Source organism: Notamacropus eugenii, chromosome 1 (genome assembly GCF_028372415.1).
Source record: "Notamacropus eugenii isolate mMacEug1 chromosome 1, mMacEug1.pri_v2, whole genome shotgun sequence".
Lineage (NCBI taxonomy): Eukaryota > Metazoa > Chordata > Mammalia > Diprotodontia > Macropodidae > Notamacropus > Notamacropus eugenii.
In genome coordinates, this window is record NC_092872.1 from 42,648,445 (window position 1) to 42,668,993 (window position 20,549).

General features: G+C 43.4%; 1 protein-coding gene across 3 annotated transcripts in view; it reads left to right on the forward strand.

Annotated features, from left to right (window-relative positions):
* Positions 1–20,549, forward strand: part of LOC140497170 (zinc finger protein 316-like) — a 104,569-nt gene that overhangs the window by 60,161 nt on the left and 23,859 nt on the right. Inside the window, exons 1-5 of one of the 3 annotated variants that reach the window (XM_072597806.1) lie at positions 3,301–3,560; positions 8,346–9,153; positions 9,467–9,558; positions 12,132–12,258; positions 12,928–13,041. In XM_072597806.1, the coding sequence (XP_072453907.1) occupies positions 8,373–9,153; positions 9,467–9,558; positions 12,132–12,258; positions 12,928–13,041 (1,114 nt within the window). In that variant the 5' untranslated portion in view covers positions 3,301–3,560; positions 8,346–8,372. Of the gene's footprint in view, positions 1–3,300; positions 3,561–3,965; positions 7,784–8,345; positions 9,154–9,466; positions 9,559–12,131; positions 12,259–12,927; positions 13,042–20,549 lie in introns of those variants that run through there. The other 2 variants (XM_072597802.1, XM_072597815.1) reach the window with 2 other exon arrangements.

Genomic DNA, 20,549 nt, shown 5'->3' on the forward strand with positions numbered 1-20,549 from the left:
GTTAATTTACTATTTGTGGGACCTTGGGAAAATTAACCTCTTTGGACCTATTTACTTATCTATAAGATAAAAGTATTGGATTACCTGATTCTAAAATGTCTTCCAGCTCTAAATGCCACTATTCTATGCAATGGGCTATTTTCGTAATGAGGTCCCCAGCACTGAAGTTCTCAAGTGCAGGCTGACCGATCATCTGTCAGATATCATTTACAGAAGGCATTCATGCTTTCAGGAAGGGGCTGGACTACATTATCTCTGAGGCCCCTTCCAACTTTAGGAGTCTACTGTGATCTATTAGGGTCTTAAAGGAGAAGTTTAAGTGGTTGATAATGAGCTTTTGTACTGTGGTGGTAGTGATAGAGGAGAGGGGGACAGATGTGAGACAATTCAGAGGTAGAAGTGACAGGATTTGAATTGTGGGAGGTGAAACAGAAGAAAAAATCAAATATTAAAGTTTTGAAAATGAGAGACTGGGTCAATGACACAGATAGTGAAATCCAATAGAAAAAGGTTTTATTTTTTTAAAGATAATTTAATTGGGTAATTATGATGAAGAAGCTTGACCCTGAAAAAATGTACCTAATTCACTTCTTTGCAGAGGTGGAATATATATTGTTGGAACTTGACTGATGTGCTGCTTAGTTTTTCATAATTACTTCCTTCCCCACCTCCTTTTTCTTCTTTTTTTTCTTTGTCTTTAATTCTTTGTCTTAGGGATGGATCGGGGGGAGGGATGGAAAATCAAACTGATATAAAATAATTTTATATAAAAGAAAGATAAATACAATTTTTAACATATTGAGTTTGAGGCATTAGCGGTTTACCCAAGGTGAAATTTTATAGGCAGTTGTAGATATGGATCTGGAACTCTAGGGAAAAAACATAAGGCTGGAGATAGAGATTTATTTGTGATTCATCTTCCTTGACACCGCAAGAATGAATAAAATCGTCAAGGCTGAGTGTAGAAAGAAGACAGCCAGGGACAGAATTTTGAAAAACACCTATTTTAAGGGGTCAGGAGTAGCTACTGGAGACAGAGGAATGATCAGAGTGAGGAGAACCAGAAGAATGTGAAGTCAAGGGACGAAAGAGTGTCCAGAAGGAAAGGAGTGGTCAACAGTGTCAAATTCTGTAGAAGCTGAGAAGACTGCGGACTGAGAAGAAGCTTTTACAAAGGATATTTATGCAATTGAGATAGCTGAAATGTTCATTTATCCACAAGGCAATTACTGGTGACCACTGCAAAAGAAATTTCAATGGAATGTTGAGGATGAAAACCATACTGCAAAAGGTTGTGGAGAGTGGGTAGAAGGGTAGGCATAGAAAATATTCCCCCTCTCTCCCAAGTTTGGTAGTTAACGGAAAGAGAGATGGAATGACCAGTAGTTGCTGAAGGATGCTAAGTGGATGCTAAAAGCTTAAGGAGGGCTTAAAACTTTTTTTGGTAAAGACTGGGAAGACCCGAAAATATTGGTAGACAGATGGGAAACATGAAATAGCGAGGATAATTATTGAAAAAGGGTCTTTGAGAAAGGTGGGAGGCAATGAGATTGTGGATCAAATCGAAGGATTTTGCCTGTTGGCAGCGTGATGGCCAATTTCACGAAATTAATCACAAGTATTTACATTAGAACATTAGCCCTACATAATCTTGTTCAGACTTCGCGCACAATTTCAATATTTATTTTGAGGTTAGGTTGGCTGGTACCCACCGATGCTGTGCTCCAGTTCCACCTCATTGAAGGTTTGTTGTTATTTGGGCCCAGACACCTGGATGTCATGTTGTTTTGACTAAGTTATCATGGCAGTCTCACACTTTGTGTAAATGATGCAGGATCATGGAATAAGGGGCAGTCTGGACGCCTACTTAGAAATATGGAACCTCTAGGGAAATGCCCTGATATGAACTGGTTTTGAAAATTCTTAAAGCCCCCACAGGCAGGCTCAATGTATACCAAGAACCTAAAATAATGGGAAAAATAGTTCACGGCAAGGGAAGGGGGAGGTAAAAACCACTTTTCTATGAAATGCCATTCTCTTTTACTTACTGGAAATTTAAATTTTAGGTGAATTTTTGATTGAATACAAGGAACAAAATACCTGGGCTATAATAATACCGTGCTGTCGTTCTGGGGAGAAACACAAAGTTTAAATAAGATAAGCTATCGACTGTGTGAGGCCGATACACTAAGACACGATAATGCACGATGTGGATTGGGGAGGTGCGAGGTTCCGAGAAAGGAAGGCAGGGGAAGTCGAGGGGAAGGGAAGATAGATCATTATGGCCGGAGGGCAGGAAGGAATCTGGCCGGAGAACCGGGCCATTGAGATGGGTATAAAGGAGGCGGGGTTCGGCACCTGAACGGATCATTAGGCAAATGGAGCTTTGTGCTAATCCGCTTTCGGTAAACTTCCGAAAAGCCAATCCACTCCCAGCGCACACCCACGCGCGCTCCCGCGCACACCCACTCTTTAACTTTCCATCTGGGGAGTCGCACAGCCCCGATCCCCCGGCCTCGGGTGCCGCGCTTCCCACGCACAGCAGGGGCAGACGTTCCTAACCTCGCCCCACTGCACCCCACCTGGGCCGCTCCACCTGGGCCTCCCCACCTGGGCCTCCCCGCCGCTTCCCAGGTGAACCGCTGGCCAGGTTCCTCTCCTTCCGCGCTCTCCCTCCCCCGGGCCTGGGGCAGTAGGGGCGTGAAGCTGCCCGTACGCGGTCCCCCGGCCCGCCGGGCTCCCCAAGCTGGGCCCAGCCGCCCCGGGGCCGGCCTCTCGCACCCCACACCCCCCAGTCCTGCGGGCTCGAGGAGTTCATTTCCGGCAGCCGGAGGAGAGGACACCTCCTTCCTTCCTTCCCTCCCTCCCGCCCTGCCCGCGAGCCGCGGGCCTCGGACAGCCGCCCGGCCTCCGGGGCCTGCGCCTCACACAAGGACAATGAACCCCGCGGGAGAGAGAGAGGGCGAGGGCGCCTGCGTGACCGGAAGTGCCCCCCCCCCGTGGCCAACTCCGGGATCCGAGGGGCGGGGGAGCCCGAAGGGAGGAGCGGCGTGGGGGGCATTGGAGAGGCCCGGAGGGCCGACGGCGCAGGCGCCCCCGCTTGCTCCCCCGCCCGGCTCCCCGCTCCCCGCTCCCCCGCCCTTCCCAGGGTGAGGAGAGGGGAGGAGCCGGGATCCGAGGCGGGCACTTCCGGTGCCCACGCGCCGCGCAGCTCCCGCGGCCGTCACTTTGTGTCTGAGCCCGGGCCCCCCCAGGAGCGCTGAGTCTGGGCTCCGGGCCCCGGGCCGTGCTTCCCCTCCCTCCCACTCCCCCCCCATCCCGCCCCCAGCCCAGGCCTCCCTGGCCCGCCCGGCCCCAGGCCCCAGGAGTTCGGGGCTTTCCAGTACCAGCCCTCTCGGAGCCCCAGCCCAGCTCTCCGGGCCCGGACCCAGGAATCCTCGTCTCCCAGCCGGACTGGGCGGCCGCCGTCAACCCCAGAGTCCGTCCGTCCGGCCTGAGGGAGGGCGCACAGCCAGGCCCGGGACCCAGGGGGTCGGGGTCGCCCAGCCCCGAGCCCCGGGGTGAGTCCGGCGGGGGCCGCCTGGGTCGGGCCGCGGCGGGGCGGGGCTCTCGGAAGGGAATCCTCCCCCTCCCGCGCACCTCGGGTGTCCCCTGGGGGAGTGGACTCCGGCCGGGGAGGGGGAGCGGGAGCGGGAGCGGGGAGGCCCCCGGGGAGGCGCCTTCGCTTCTTTCCCTTGTCTTCCCTTTCCTTTCCTGGTTGGGGACCAGCCTGGGAGGGTTTGGGGGAGAGGCCTAGAGGCCGGGCGGGGGGGGCGAGCGAGTGTGTTTGCTGTGGGGGGGCCGGGATGGTGAGGGATCGGGACGGGGGAAGGGGCGCGGGCCACATCCGATTCTCCCCTGGGGTCAAGAGGCAGGCGGGGAGTTGGGGGTGGGCAAGGCCAACCGAGGCCCTGGCGGAGAAGGTGCAGGTGCTAGCGGCCCCAGGAGCGCGCGTGGGGCTGTGCAATCGGCTCCTTCCTTCCCCACGGCTTCCGACTCCGGGAGCTCGTGGGCATAGGGTTCGAGCCCTCTGTGGCTGTGGCCGGAGCGGGCAAGGACACAGTGGGCCCTCTCATTTCGGGAGAGCTTTTTCCTTAGGCTCTGTAGGCCCTTTGTGAATCTGTAGGCCAGCTGCCTGCCAGGGCTCCTTTTTGTGGAGTGGGAGGAACACTATTAGCTTAGGAATCGGGAGCCTGGGGTTCTTAAGAGCCACCAACTCCCAGGGTCTTTTTAACCTTTGTCCAGACCTCCAGTTTCCTCGATCAGTGAAAGGGTGCTCACTTCTTGTCGGAGATAAAGGTTTCTAGCCCTGCCTACCTCACAGGGTTGTTGTGAGGATCAAATGAGAAAATGTATTTGGAAAGCACTTTGAACAGTCAAAAGCGCAATATAAATACAAAGGATTGATAGTTCTAAGAGGATTAGCCCGATTATGCTAAGTGTTAAACCAAACTGGTGGAAGTGAACGTAAAACCCAGTAGAAGAGACTAGAACATACCCCATAACCCCATACCCTAAAGCTTGGAATTGGGAAGTTCCAACGGGCCGAAAAACAGCTTAATTTTGGTTTGTGTGCCAGAGAGTCGAAATGGCTTTGAAATCAAGACCTGAGGTGTAAGGCCAGACCCTGACACATACTGACTGTGTGACCTTGGACACCTCTCAAAACTTCAGAAAGCCCTCTACCACTATTAAGTTACAAGAATAGATGCCAACCTAAATTGGTAGAGGAAGTCTTCTCACCTAAGAGTATACAAATGAAATGACAGGTTCATTCCCTATCCCCCTCCTGTTAAGCAAGGTATCAAGCCCAGTGGAGTAGAGGGAATAGAATAGGATTAATGAAGTGAGAGGAGAATGGACTAAGTAAAACTAGGCTTAATGTCTTTTTCATTGAGTGACTCAGGTAAATATGATCACAACTTTATAGCCATATTCCCTATAGAGCCTACTAAATGAGTGAAGTTGGAAAGGTAGATCACCTTGACTTTGTGCCTTTGAGGTTTGGTAGTTAAATTTTGGTGAAAGTACGCATGATTTTTTTCAGCCCACAAAGCTTTTGTTGGAGGAGGTAGAATGTGGTCTGCCTCCCAAGGTTTGTGGACTTATAGGGAATGGAATTGCTTTAGGAGTGACTTTGGGGAGAGACTGGCATGGTGAAAAATGCAATGGAGTTAGGGTTGAAGTGTCTGAGTTTGAACTTGAGCATTCCAACTTAATAGCTGTCTAACCACAGATATTTAACCTCTCTGGATCTTAGTTTCCTTTTTTGTAAAATGGAGAGGTTAGACAAGATCTCTACTTACAGTTTGAAAAAAACCTGATGTTTATGGAGGTGAGAGCTACTGCATCAGCTCTGTGATAAGTTATTATTTAGAGTAATGTCAGGGGAAATAACCGTTAAGTGATATTGGTAGGATCCACTAGAGCAGTTCTTAGGTTTTTATGTTCTGGTAGAGAAGAAAGTATTGAAGAATGAGGAACTGTATTTGTTGCATATGATCTTTGGATACCAGCCTACTGTGAGTACTTGATGAACACAATTTATAGAGAAGAATAAATATTTTCTAGTGGCTAGAGACAAAGAGGGGAATCAAGGTCCCAATACTGTCTTTAGGGTAGATTTAAAGGAAGGGAAAATGACAACAGCTTGAGTTCAGATGGAAACTGAGGGCATAAAGAGGACTAGTGAAAACTGGAGAGCTCTGGGTTTACCCTTTCTCTGGGATATGTTATGTTAAGGTAGAAGTTTGGATGGAAAGACGGAACTTTGAGACTGGGAAAATTTGTACCCTTCTAAGGAGATGAACAGGAAAGGACTGCAGATAAGAAAAGAAGCTAGAGTCTCCTGAATGGTTTTATTTTTAGAGGGCTTGATGTTCAATTCAGTTGATTTATTGAGTACATAATGTACCCATCACTATACAGGATACAAGAGAAGTGTATGCTACCTGCCCTCAAGGACCTTACTGTCTAGATGGGTAAACTTAAACCGATGAAATAGGGTAGAATATAATTAAATGTCAAAGGTATTCTTTTTCCCCAGACAGATCTTTGGGAAATCAAGAACAGGAATGATCACTGCAGCCCTAGGTTGTTAGGGAAGATTACCTGTGTTAACTTAGGCAAATTATTTAACCCTTTTGGGCCTCACTATCCTTATCTGTAAAATAATGAAATTAGATTGAATAATTTCTAAAGTTCCTTCCATATCTGAATCTTATAGTTCTGTTCCTTATAGAAGAAGTAGGACTTGATCTGGACTCTACTGAATGGAGAAGAGTCAGTTGTGACCTCCAGATATTTGTTATTTAGCTCTAGAGAAGTTAATTAAGGGATGGAGTTTTTTGGTCTTGAGGGCTAGTCTCTCATGGCAGAGGGAAAAGGCCAGCTGGCAGTACCAACTAGATAGTACTTGAATAGAATCAGAAGGTTTACATTTTCAATCAGTAGTTCCCCTTCACCCATGTAACACTGCATTCAACCTTGTAAGACTTGTCTGGATTATTAGACCTTCTCCAAAGAAGTTTTAAAACAGTGATTCTCAGACTTTTTATGATATCCCCATTCAGAGTCTGAGCTCCCCAAACTCTTTTATACACACTGCAACAGAACCTGGAGCATTAATACTAAGTTACTTTGACTCCCTATCATCATCACAGTGAGAAATGAAAAAAGTTGATCTAAAGTGATGAGAGCCAGGAAGGAACTTGAAAAGCGCAACTTGCATTTAGTAATCAAGGAGCAAGGAAGCCAGCAAAGTGTTTTGGAGAGGGGAAAGGTGTGCTCCAGGTTACAGATAAGAGACGGATTGAAAAGGGAAAAAGTTAAAGAGTAAAGAAGAAAAAGGGTGGGTAAGAGCTGAGGTGGGAGATTACTAGAAAGGGGAAAAGGTAGAGTCTGTAGTTGTTACAGAGGGGAAAAGGATAGAATTTCATGAATAAGAATATAAAATTTCTACCCTGCTCTAGTCTTTGTTCTCTTTATTTCTCTTCTTGGCTTGTAGCCTTTGGTTTCTAGGACTTTGTACCCTTTGGTCTGTATGGGTTTTTCAGCTGTAACCTGCTTTGAGGGCCTGTTTAGCCTGGGTCCTCTTGCTCTGCCCTACTTGTTTCCTTGTTTCCTTTCCTAGCATCTTGGACATTTTCTTTCTTTTAGGCCGCCTTGTCTGATTTCCTTTAGTTTCTGACATTGAGATGAATGTCTTGGTGCCCTAGTTAACTTTGTAACCTTGTAACTCCTCTGTAGTGGTAGGTCTGTATCAAGGTGAACTCTAGTTTTTAGGATTCCTTCCTCCAAGCTAGAATGATAGCTTTGGGGTTGACTCAAAGGTTAGCTCCGTAACGGATATGAAATTTAGGCTGGAATATTTTCTTACTTCTATCTCGCCAATTGGAAGATTAAGATTTGGAGCCATTCCATTTCAAAACTCCCATATTCTCCTTTGATGGGTTTTTTTCCCAGTCACCCTGGCTTATTCAGTGGAATTCCGAAGTAGCTACTTAGTGTAGAGTGGAGGCCAACGCAGGGAGACAGCTCTGTTTGACTTGGCTTGGTGTCCAGTTTCAGCTGGATCTCCCAGCCTGAGGCCCAGGAGAGAAAAGCCCTCCTTTAGGCATGGAGTGGGTGGAAGTTGTGTAATCTTTACTGAGAGTTCAAAATGTCCTAGGCTCTGTACAGAAAGACAAGACTCTGCCCTCTGGGAGATGACCAAGGCAACATGCCACACACATGTTATCACACTGTGAGTACTGCATAGGGTCAACAGACCCAAGGGGACAGGTTGTACCTAAAGCCTAGAGGAGGAGAAAGTTAGAAGTTTTTTTCTTTTTAAACATCTCTGGAATGTTTAAACTTGAGGGAAACTTGAGATTAAAAAATCTGATCCGGAACAGAATATTTGAACAAATTAAACTCAACAAACATTTATTGCATGCTTATTTTGTGCCCAGGTACTGTGCTAGGTGCTGAACTATCAGCCAAAAAGGTTCAGGAGAGAAGTATTTAGTCCTTCATGGTAGAATTGATCAGTTTTTGTACATAGGAATGGAGGGGCGCTAGATTCTTTTTTCCTGTTTGGATTTCTTTGGTTTTAATGGCATTTTCTTCCAGAGAGCTAGGCTGACTGGAATTTAAATGTTTTGTTTCTTTGGGTGAAGCGATTATGTTGGGGATTCCTAATTGTCCCAACAGTGGTGACCAGAGGAGGGACCTAGATATAGGCATAAAACTGGGTTCATCAGGCATCCAAAGAAATATATGTATAGCATACAGGATGTCCTGATTAGGTAACCTATTTCTTCTAGGTCAAGGCATTGGAGGAGAAACAGAAGATGGCAGCCCTACATACAACGCCAGATTCCCCAGCCTCCCAGCTGGAGAGAATGGAAGTCAGACCAGAGTGTGAAGTTGATCATGAGCAAAGGGAGGGGAGCCCAGATCTGGTTGAGGACAGCCCAGAGGAGATTGAGGGGAGCCCAGAACCGATGGAAGAGAGCCCAGATGAGGGTGAGGGGAGCCCAGAGCCAATTGAAGGCAGCCCAGAAGAGGACGAGGGCAGTCCAGAGGAGGACGAAGGCAGCTCAGAGGAGGATGAACGCAACTCAGAGCTGATTGATGGAAGCCCAGAGGCCATTGATGACTTCCCAGAACCAATTGAGGGCAGTCCAGAGCCCATGATGGGCAGCCCAGGGCCTATTGATGACATCCCAGAACCCATTGATGGCATCTCAGAGCCCATCATGGGCAGCCCAGAGCCTATTGATAGCATCCCAGAGCCCATCATGGGCAGCCCAGAGGTGATTGAGGGCAGCCCAGAGCCCATCATGGGCAGCCCAGAGGTGATTGAGGGCAGCCCAGAGCCTATCATGGGCAGCCCAGAGGTGCTTGAGGGCAGCCCAGAGCCCATTGAGGGTAGCCCAGAACCCATCATGGGCAGCCCGGAAGTGATTGAGGGCAGTCCAGAACCCATTGAGGGTAGCCCAGAGGTGATTGAGGGCAACCCAGAGCACATTGAGGGTAGCCCAGAGGTGATTGAGGGCAACCCAGAGCCAGAACCACAGGAACCATTGAACCATGACTCTAAAATGGAGTCCCCAGTTCTTCAGGAGAAGGGTAAGGAGAGGCCTTCCATTTGGTTATGATAAGGGGTAATCAGATAATTAGAGAGACCAAGGGTATTGGGGGAGGGGATGGCAGTGCCTCTATGGCATAAGCAGGAGACATCAGAGTCAAAGAAATGATAAACTCCAAATTCTGTAAGAACTGAAAAGATGGTAGTTTCCAGTCTGAATTTGGGACTGTAATGGTCTTTCTTGGTTTTAGCTTTCTGGAACTGTGGGGCTGGTGGTGGAAGGTGAAGGGGGTACCTCTTTTAATGCATGAACCTGGAGGAGTGATTAGAAACTTATCATAATTTCTTCCTCAGCTGTGTCAGTTTCCTGGGGTCCAGCTATTTTTAAGAAAGAGATCCTTGATGATGATGAGACAGCAACTGACTTCCTAACTACTGAGTCGCAGGTGAGCTTTTGTTCTCTCTATAATTCTAGGATCTAGTTTTGAGATTTTTCTTTTAACAGCTGTGTGACTTTGGGAAAGTCATTTAAATCTCTCAGATCTGTTTTTCCTTATCTGTCAAATGGAGGTGATATTTAAAAACCTGTCTCACAACATTTTTGTGAGGATCAGATGGCATCACAGAACCTGAGTTGGAAGGGAACTGAGGAACCTTCTAGTTCCTCTCATACAAGACTTCCAGCATCAGAGAAACTACTGTTTCCCAAGGGAACATATTCCTCTTTGGGAAAGCTGGAATCCTCAAGAAGTCTTTCCTTAAGATCAAGCTTAAATGTGTATTTTTGCCACTGCTACCCATTGTTCCTAGTTCTGCCTTCTGAGTCAAATCTTTTTCCTTTGTGACAGCCCTTAATGTCTCTCCCCACCTTAAGTTTTCCTTTCTTGGTGCTTAACCCCCTCAGCTCCTTTACCTGATTGATCCTTATAAACTTGAGGCCTTTTATTCTCTTGGTTGCCCTCCTTTGGAGGCTCTTCAGCTTTTCAGTGTCCTTCTAAAATGTAGCATCCAGAACTGAACATGATACTTCAGATGTTGCTTGGGCAGGACATTGAGTACAGATTATCACCTCCTTGGTTCTGGACCTGATGACTCTTTAGGCAGATTGTGTTATCTTTCTAGGCTGCCATATCACACAGTTGACTTACTCAGACAGATTTCTGGTGACACCACCCACATCCTCTGTTTGTGAAGCGGAATTTTTGAACCCAAGTGTAAGACTTGACATTTATCCTCATTAAATTGCATCTGACATTTCTGCCCAGTATTCTAAGAACTTTTCAGGAGCTTTCCCTCTCCTGACTTTTTTCATCCAGTGTGCTGGCTGTCCCTCCTAACTTCATGTCAACTGTCTATTTGATATAAATGCCATCTGTGTCTTCAAGTCATTGAGAAAAATGTTCAGTGACACAAGGTGTTTTGTAATCCCCTGAGGCAATACAGAGTGTCCCTAAAGTTTAAAACATTAACAACTTCACTTCTATAGGAAATAAAACCAATCTGTAAAATGTAGTAGAGAAGTAATTTTTTTCATTTTTTATGAAAAAGAAGTGAATTTTATTATTTTATATTTTTCCAGATAATTTACCCTAGTAGACTAGATGGCTTCAATAGAAGAAAAAAAGATTTTGTTCTTTAGTTAACTGAATTTAAGTCTGTGTGAGTATAAAAAAATTTACAATTATGATAACACAACTTTAGAATTTGTTCATGAAACTAGATGTAATGGGGAGACCACTGCTCTGGGACCTAATTTTTGCTGGTCCGAGTGGAGTTGGTAGAGTAGCCATAGAGTCTGGGCTACATAGAAAATTGTAGTATTTATATATGTAATGATGGTGGACACGTTAAGACTTAACTGTTTTAAGATTAAATGTACTAAAAATTGAATCTTGAAACTAATTGAAACGAATCTTGAATTAATTGCTTTGGCATTGCATTTACAGATTATTTTTTATCTCCTATAGAATTTAACTTATTAACATTTTAAACAGCACATGAACTTTAGGGACACCCTGTTTAACCAGTTATTACTACTTAATACACTTTCTTGGCAATCCTTTTAGTCTAATCTGGGTTAGGTGCTGTACTGCTTGGAAACAGAGTTAAGAAAAAGTTATTTTCTGGAGAACATTGCTAGTCATTAGTTATTTAGCCAGTAAATTCCCTTCTGGTGATTTATTCCCCCCCCCCCTTTTATTTTTCAAAAGTCGGAGACTAAGCCCATCCCATAAATTTTGGTTTCTTCAGTACTAATTCGCTTCCAATTATTTCAGTGCTTCAAGGTCCTCTGCTTGCTAAAGTGTGGGTATTACTCCTATTGATACAGATTCTAACTCCTGTTCCTTAATAGTTTTTATGAGTTGCTCTGGCCAAAAAAAAAGGAAAAAGAAAGAAAGAAAGAAAGAAATTCATTGCCTGACAGCCAAACTTCTGGTGATGAGCCTTACCCAAATTGGCTAGTCTGGTCCTCTAGTTCATCATCAGACCTGTATCTGGAGACTTTCTCGATAGGTAGGATTTGCCAGAACTTGTAGTCTCTTGGCTCAGCCTTGCAGATCCCAGAGTTGCCTCTCCACCATGATGAAACCCTGCAGGAAAGTTTTAGTCAAAGCTATTACAGTTACCCCACTACATTTAAAGGCTATTTTTTCTCTTAGATGTGGGCTTAGCTGGAGATAGCCTTACTGTCACCTTTCAGAGTAACAGCTCTTCCCTGACTTAGCAAACTGAAATTTAGAACTTATACCTGGACTTCTGGTACATCTCATCCTTCTTTCTGTCCTCCCATCCCCCCTAAAATTTTTCATATATATTATGCTACAGTCTAATTAACATCTATTAAATCCTGCTGTCTGAAAGTTAACTTTTGTGTGATGCAGACTCAAGGTAGGGATTAAGTTTTCTCTCTAATTTATCTCCCAGCGTGGTTGTCAGTTGTCATTGCTGGCCCATTTCTTCACTCTCCTTGTTTGGGGCACAAAAGGGATATATTTACTGCTCTTTTTTTTTCCCTTAGGGACTGGTGACATTTGAAGATGTGGCTGTGTATTTCTCCTTGGAGGAGTGGGGAAGGCTAAATGAAGCTCAGAAGGATCTTTACAAGGAAGTCATGCAGGAGAACTATGGGATTCTGGTATCCCTGGGTAAGTGCTAGTCTTCCTGGCATCTTAAGAAGCAGTGAGCAGAGGGGTAAATCCACCCCGTTTCCTGGGCCTTCGAAGGATGATATTCTTTCTGAAACAGATGGTCACTCCTTAGGACTGCTGGTCTCTGACAGGATGGGAAAGGTGCTAGACGTAATTCACATCTCCCAGAACGGAGCAGCATCCATTATGTAGGATTCAGGAGTGGGCTTGAGTTGTAAGCTTTGGGTACCCACAGAACAGCATATACATTGAGGTCAAGGCCTCTTGACCTAGGAGCCCAAGTGTGTGTAGATACAACCATCAGTCCTACTCGGAATCTCTGCTGCAAATTTTACTGACGTGTCCAGTGGTGTGAGGAGTCAGTTGGAGATGGAGAAATGAGAGCACTCACTAAAACAATGGGTGTGGGGAAGGTGTGATTAAGAGAGTTGAGGGGAAATATTAATGGGAGGTCTCAAAGGAAAATGAATGTGAAAGAAGCTGTAAACATTTAAGAGGGACGGAACTAAACTAACTAAACTAAAATAACATTTGCTAGCTTATGACAGCAGTCTCCTCCTTTGAATGTGGGGTAGAGGCTATTGAGATAGCACCATACTCATTGGTAATGATCAACTCTATACTCACTCTCTTTCTTCTCTTTTTCTTTTCATCCATTTTGGATAGGTTATCCAATTCCTAAACCTGATGTAATCTCTCGAATGGAGCGTGGGGAAGAGTTGTGGGTCCCAGATAGCCCTGGTCCTGAGGAAGGAGATATTGTAACTGGTGTCTACACAGGTGAGAAGCATGAGAATATGGGATAAGAGGAAAGCAAAGGAATGGGAATTTCACAGGTGTTCTCCTTTCTAGTGTCTTGCCCTCATCCTGGTCCTATAAATAATTACCCTTAAAATTCACTTCTATTTCCCAGTTTTATGTTGATGTTGATTGCTATCAGTTCCAACGTGCAGTTGTGCAATGAGGAGTAAAAACTGCTTAATATGGACTCCTTTTAAAGTTGGAAACTTTTCCGTCCTTGTGGCTACTGTAGTTCTCAACTTCAGAGCTTGACATTGAAGAACTAATTTTACTGACTCTGGGGGCACTTTGCACACTTTGGGGGTTGTGATGGGTGGGTGACCTTGATGAAAATATTTTCTGGCCAAAGATACTGCTAGGTTAGGAGTCCATGGGTCTTGTCCAGCAGCTCACTGAAGTCATAGTGGATGGGATCAGAGGATTCCTTTCAGCATCTTAGGAAACAACTTTTTCTTCTGTCTGAATGTGCATGTTAAGGGTGGTTTTCTAAGCCATTCAACAGTTTTCAAGCACACTGTCTTCTCAAAGGTGGTGCAGGCCTATGCCAGGCTTTTTCTCTAGCTTCGTTTTTTCTTCTTTTGGTGGAGAGTCAGCATGCCACAAAGCTGAAAGGCCTAGTATGGTTCCATTGGTCCTATCAGCCCATTCTGTGCCTTATATTTGGGCCCCCTTGGCATGGGGTTCTTCGATTATTTTCAAAACTACCTTTCTTTTGTGATTTATGTTGCAGTTATATAATGCTTTAAGGTGCAACATTTAAACCAGAATTAAAGAAATACTATTGGTAAATACTAATTTTCTTCTGGGGTTCTGTTCCCTTTAGTTTGCAAAACTACTTGATTTGAAACAATAGGAAGGAGAATGAGAGGCCAGGAGTGAAGGTCAGGGGTTAAGATCAGGGCTGTGGCACTTAGCAAGGCATGCAGACTGATGCAGCTTTGTTACTGTTCCCTGCCACCTCTCCACTCTCAAACATTATTTGTAAAGTGCTTTTATATTCTTCAAAGCACTTTCATTTAGATTATCTTGTTTTAATTGTATAACAACTACTGGGTGGGAAAGATCGATATTTTCCATGATCTGGAGGTTTACAGTAGTTGTGACTTGCCCAGGGTCACATAGGTAAGAACAATGTCTGGATTGGAGTCTAGCTTTCTGATTACCCAGCCCTGCATTCTTTCTCTTACACTGCAAAATGTTGTTCTTATCTGTTCACTATTTCTGTTCAGTTGCCCAAACTGGGGACTCAGAAGGATTAAGCACACATGAAATATGTGACAACTGCTTCCACAAACACAATTTCAAGCAATGTTGTCTCAGCACCTATGTCATGACACTTAAGAGTATATCCTGAGGACCACATAAGCTCATCATTTTGAACCAGGTTTTTCCTGAGTCCTGGCTTTAGTTGTTAAGAACAGAGTTCTTTTTCTTGACTCTTACTGCAGACATAGCTGTTATGGAAATTGCTGACCTGTTTTCTCATAAACCAATTGGATTAAAGTCATGTGCCACCCTGTGACTCAGGACAATTGAATCTTGCGAAACCTGTCCACTTTCTAGCTTAGCTGGGCTGTGTCAGTCCTCTCTACTACCTCCATCATTCACCATCCTTGTCATCTTAATCCCAGAGGACAGGAGAAAGTTTTGGGAGACCACAAATCTTTGTGCCACAACACAAAATTAGAAGGATGCCATGGAATTCAGCAGTTCTCTTACAGGATCTGTTATTCCATCAAAAGCAGTAGTCCTCTTCTGGACCACGTGTCTCTGCTCAACCTAGAATCTCACATCCTTTTGCATCAGTTAGTTTTCAGTCCTGGATCTGAGAAAGAACAGGATTGATTTTCTTCATGTCGGGTAGGTAACGTGAGATATAGAGGACCAGTCACAGTGAAAAGTGCCACTGCTCTCCTGGGGCCATGTGGCTGTGCCTGACCAAGGGTTTGAGAGTTCTGCACTGTGAAGCATGGAGGAGAGAAGACATAATTTCCCTCATATCATAGAGATGAAGTTCAGAGGGTTAGTGACATCCACTCTATACCCCCTTCACATGATATAATGTTTTAAAACAGAACAAAAACAAACTCTTAAGATCCAAGTTGGAAAATGCAATGAGAGCACTAGCTCTAGAATACAAGAAGATGGTAAATTCAAAGACTCCGAGAACATTCAAGGTCAGTTTATCCTTTGGCTATCTCTAGGCACAAAAAAATGAGCATATTTGCTATTTTGAAAAACTCTGTAAATCCATCCTTCACAAAGTGCTTTACTTTGTTTAATTTTAGCTATTCCAAAGCTTAACCGCTCCTTACTTCTTGATTATGGTTTATTCTTGGGATCTGGGGAAACCAAGAAGGACAGGCTGGTAAAAAATAAAGTAAAACAGCATCAGGGGCTCTACCATTACTATCCTCAATTTAAGTAGTTTTGGTGTTAAGAAGAACCAGGGATTTTTTCCTGGTTCTGTCAAAGAGAGAACCCAAGCCAGAAAATAGTCATTTTAATGCAGATCCAAGGGGGCTGATAAGAAAGAGTAAGGAGAGGGATCAGAAGCTGTGTTACCAGAGAATGTTTGGAAAGCAATTGGGTCTTAAACATTCTTGGTTCTTTTCCTGGCATGTGGAGCCTAGAGCCTGAGGCTGGAGAGGAAGGTACCAGGAATGAGTGGGAAAAGGAAGAAGGAATGTTGTAGCTCTGAGGCTTTGTGTGTCTTTAGAACTTCATGCTCTTTTTCCTTCCCATGACTTTCCTGTAGAGATGAATTTTATTCTCTCTGCTATCTGAAGAGTGGAAAGGGGCCTCAAGGCATCTAGTCCAGTCCTCCCGCTGCAAGCAGGAGTTATCTTTCAGCCTTCACTCAAAGGCTGTTTCCTAGCACTGAAGTGATCCTGGCTTTGTAGACTAGTTAAAGTGATTGTAGCCTATTTGAGATGCTGTTGTTACTTCCTTTCCTGGCCTCTTGACTGTATACATCTCCTACATATACATTTTTCCCAAACAGTCTTATTCATGGGATGGTCCTGTCTGTATAATAGTGGGGCAGTTTTCTAATTGTTTGACAGAGAATGTCATTTTTTCTGATCATACTGTCTCCTGATAACTTTTTTCTCTTTTTATACTTTCCCTGGCTAGGAGGGAGATCTCTGGAAGCCTTTTTACAAAACACAAAAACGTACGAATTTAGAAAATATTTCCCAACCTGTCCAGTATTTCACTATGATTGAACATTGGTGCACCTAACAACAAGTGCAGCACTAGACAGTTACATTTTCATTTTTATTCACATTTCACTGGCTTACTGCCTGCGCTTTCTTCTAGGGCCTGGGCTTGTGGTTATGTCCCAGAATGAATGGGACCGAAACCAAAAGAGGAAAAAGAAAACCCTGAAACATTGAGGTTAAATGAAGTGCCTAGGGTCACATAATGAGTCAATATCAGAGTCAGGATTTGAATTGCATTGTTTTGACTCCCAGATGAGTGAAGATGACTGAGTAGCTGACTCACTCATATGTAGTGACTGGGTTGGGGATTAGCCCAAAGTAAAAATAACATTGTATGTGGCACTTTACAGTTTTTTACAAAGCACTTTCAAATTTATTAACTCCTATGATCTTTACAACGGGGAGTAGATTGGTCAGGTTCTGTTATCTCTGTTTGACAGAAAGCCAGCCCTGAGATACAGTAGTTTATCCAGGATGTCTCAAATAATAAGTAGCAAAGCTGGGACTAGAACTCAGATCTTTTTTACTTCTGGTTTAGTAAACAAGGAACCTCTATTACTCCCAAATCAGACCCTGCATCAGTAAGAGAAATCTAAAAAATGGAGAGTTTGGATGCTGGGCAGTAAGGGAAGATCTAGAAATGGCATCCCAGCAACTTGGCAGCAAAGTGGCACAGTAGATAGAGTTGTGGTTCTAGAGTCAGGAAGACATGATTTCAATTTGACCTCATATACCCATTAGCTGTGTGACTTTGGGCAAGTCACTTAATCTCTACCTTCATTTCCTCCACTGTCAAATGGAGATAATACTAGCATCTGCTTTCCATGGGGGTTGTGAGGATCACGCTGGTCTATGTTTGTTAAGTGCTTAGTGCTGGACATATAGTAGCCAATTGACTGTCAGTAAAAGTCTATTAAGTGTGTACTTTATGCCAGGCACTGAACTAAGCACAGGGAATACAGGAGGGGCAAAAAGATCATTTCTGCCCTCAAAGAGCTCACATAGTAGGAACTCTAGTAGTAGACATTGCTATATAAAGGCTATTATCATTATTATCATCACTGGTGTGTAGCCTCTATAGGCCATGATTTAGCTTAGCTAGCATTTATATACTGCTGTAAAGTTGGCATAGCACTTTACATGTCACTATATTTGATGCCCCAACGGCCCTCTGAGATAGGTGCTATTATTATTCCCATTTTACTGATGAATTGAGGGGGAAGGACTGTAGGACAATGTGTGTAAAATTAATAATGAACAGCTTAAATAACGTAATGGGAAATACCTTGGCAGAAATTCTTTTTTTAAAAACAATTTTATTTGTTTTTAGTTTTCAACACTCATTTCCACAAGATTTTGAGTTCCAAGTTTTCTCCCCATCTCTCCTCTCCCCCATCCCAAAACACCTTGCATTCTGATTACCCTTTCCCCCGATCTGCCCTCCTCTCTATTACACCCCTCCCTTTCCTTATCCCCATCTTCTCTTTTCTTGTAGGGCAAGATAGATTTCTGTACCCTGTTACCTGAATTTCTTATTTCCCAATTGCATGCAAAAGCAATTCTCAACATTTGTTCCTAAAACTTTGAGTTCTAACTTCTCTCCCTTCCTCCCTCTCCACCCATCCCCACTGAGAAGGCAAGCAATTCAATATAGGCTATATATGTGTAGTTTTGCTAAAGACTTCCATAATAGTCATGTTGTGTAAGACTAACTATATTTCCTTCTACCCTATTCTGCCCCCCCATTTACTCTATTCTCTCTTTTGTTGTCCCTTCCTTAAAGTGTTTACTTCTAATTACTCTCTCCTCCTATTAGCCCTCCCTTCTATCATTCCCCCAAACCCCACTTATCCCTTTCCCCCCTACTTTCCTGTAGTGTAAGATAAATCGTCATATCAAACTGAGTGTGCATGCTAATCCCTCTTTAAGCCAAATGTGATAAAAGTAAGCTTCACTTTTTCCCCTCTCACCTCTCCACTTTTCGCCTCCATTGAAAAAGCTTTTTCTTGCCTCTAAAGAGAGATAATTTGCCCCATTCCATGTCACCCTCTCTCCTCTCAATATATTCCTCTCTCACCTCTTAATTTTACTTTTTTAGATATCGTCCTTTCCTATTCAACTCACTCTGTGCCCTCTGTCTCTCTGTCTCTCTCTCTGTCTCTGTCTCATGTCTCTCTCTCTCTCCATATGTATGTATATATATGTGTATATATATATATAATATATATATATATATAATTCCTCCAAATACTGAGAAAAGTTTCAAGACTTACAAATATTATTTTTCCATATAGGAATGTAAACTGTTCAACTTTTAGTAAGTCCCTTATGATTTCTCTTTCTTGTTTATCTTTTCATAGTTCTCTTGATTCTTGTGTTTGAAAGTCAAATTTTATATTCAGCTCTGGTCTTTTAATCAAGAATGGTTGGAAGTCCTCTATTTCATTGAATGACCACTTTCCCCCCTGAAGTATTATACTCAGTTTCGCTGGATGGGTGATTCCTGGTTTTAATCCTAGTTCCTTTGACTTCTGGAATATCATATTCCAACCCCTTTGATCTCTTAATGTAGAAGCTGCTAGATTTTGTGTTATCCTGATTGTATTTCCACAATACTCAAATTATTTCTTTCTGGCTGCTTGCAATATTTTTTCTTTGAACTGGGAACTCTGGAACTTTGCTACAATATTCCTAGGAATTTTTCTACTTGGATCCCTTTCAGGAGATGATTGCTGGATTCTTTCAATATTTATTTTACCCTCTGGTTCTAGAATATCAGGGCAGTTTTCTTTGATAATTTCGTGAAAGATGATGTCTAGGCTCCTTTTTTTTCCATCATGGCTTTCAGGTAGTCCAATAATTTTTAAATTGTCTCTCCTGGATCTATTTTCTAGGTCAGTTTTTCTAATGAGGTATTTCACATTGTCTTCTATTTTTTCATTCTTTTGGTTTTGTTTTGCAATTTCTTGGTTTCTCATAAAGTCATTAGCTTCCATCTGCTCTGTTATAATTTTTAAAGAACTATTTTCTTCAGTGAGCTTTTGAACCTCCTTTTCCATTTGACTAATTCTGTTTTTTAAAGTATTTTTCTCCTCTTTGGCTTTTTGGACCTCTTTTGCCAATTGAGTTAGCCTGTTTTTAAAGGTGTTATTTTCTTCAGCATTTTTTTGGATCTCCTTTAGCAAGCTGTTGACTCGCTTTTCATGATTTTCTTTCATTGCTTTCATTTCTCTTCCCAATTTTTTTTCCACCTCTTTAACTTGATTTTCAAAATCCTTTTTGAGCTCTTCCATGACCTGAGACCATTGCATATTTATTTTGGAGGTTTTGGATGCAGAAGCCTTGACTTTTATGTCTTCCTCTGATGGTATGCATTGTTCTTCCTCATCTGAAAGGATGGAAGAAAATACCTGTTCACCAAGAAAGTAACCTTCTATAGTCTTAGTCTTATTTTTCCCCTTTTTTTGGGCATTTTCCCAGCCAGTTACTTGACTTTTGAATCCTTTGTCAAGAGTAGGTTATAGCCTAGGGACTTGTAAGTTCTCAGTTCCTGCTAGGTGGCACAATCAAGGGAGAGAAGTTTACAATTTGCGCTTTGGTCTGGGAATAACCATAAGTACTCTTCTGCCCAGGATCTGCGAGTAGGGTTCCCTGTCCATAACCTCCACCAACCAGTGCTCCTCCTCACCCCAGGACAGCCGCTCAATTCCCCCATGGTCTTTAGGCCAAGGGCTACAAAAATGTAGTTCAATCTCTCATACGTGTAGGATCATAACATTTTTTAGTTGGGAGATATCTTAGAGTTAATCTAATGCAAGCCCTTCATTTTATGGCCAAGGAAATTCAGGTTAACTGCAATCAGGCGACTTAAGGTCACTCATAATTACAGAGGCTGACTTTGAACCCAAGTGCTCTGACTTTAAATATAGTGCTGTCTACTGTACTATATTATCATTTCCATTTTATCTTAGAGTTAATTGTGTATGTTTCCCATCACCCAGATTGTCCTCTAATCTTCAGAAGTACTCCTCTGACAATAATTAATAAAAACTCAAATTGATAAGTGAATTTTTCTGATCAGAGGATCCTTCTAATCTCTCTGCATTCACAGGACTTCATTTGAGTAACCTGGCTAACAATTATTTTCTGAAAGTTGAGGGGGAATTTAGTATCAACTAATAGCATGATAATTTCAGCATATAAAACCCAGAGACATTGGGAAATGAGGTCTTTAGCTCTCTAAATTCTATCTTTTCTGAGAAA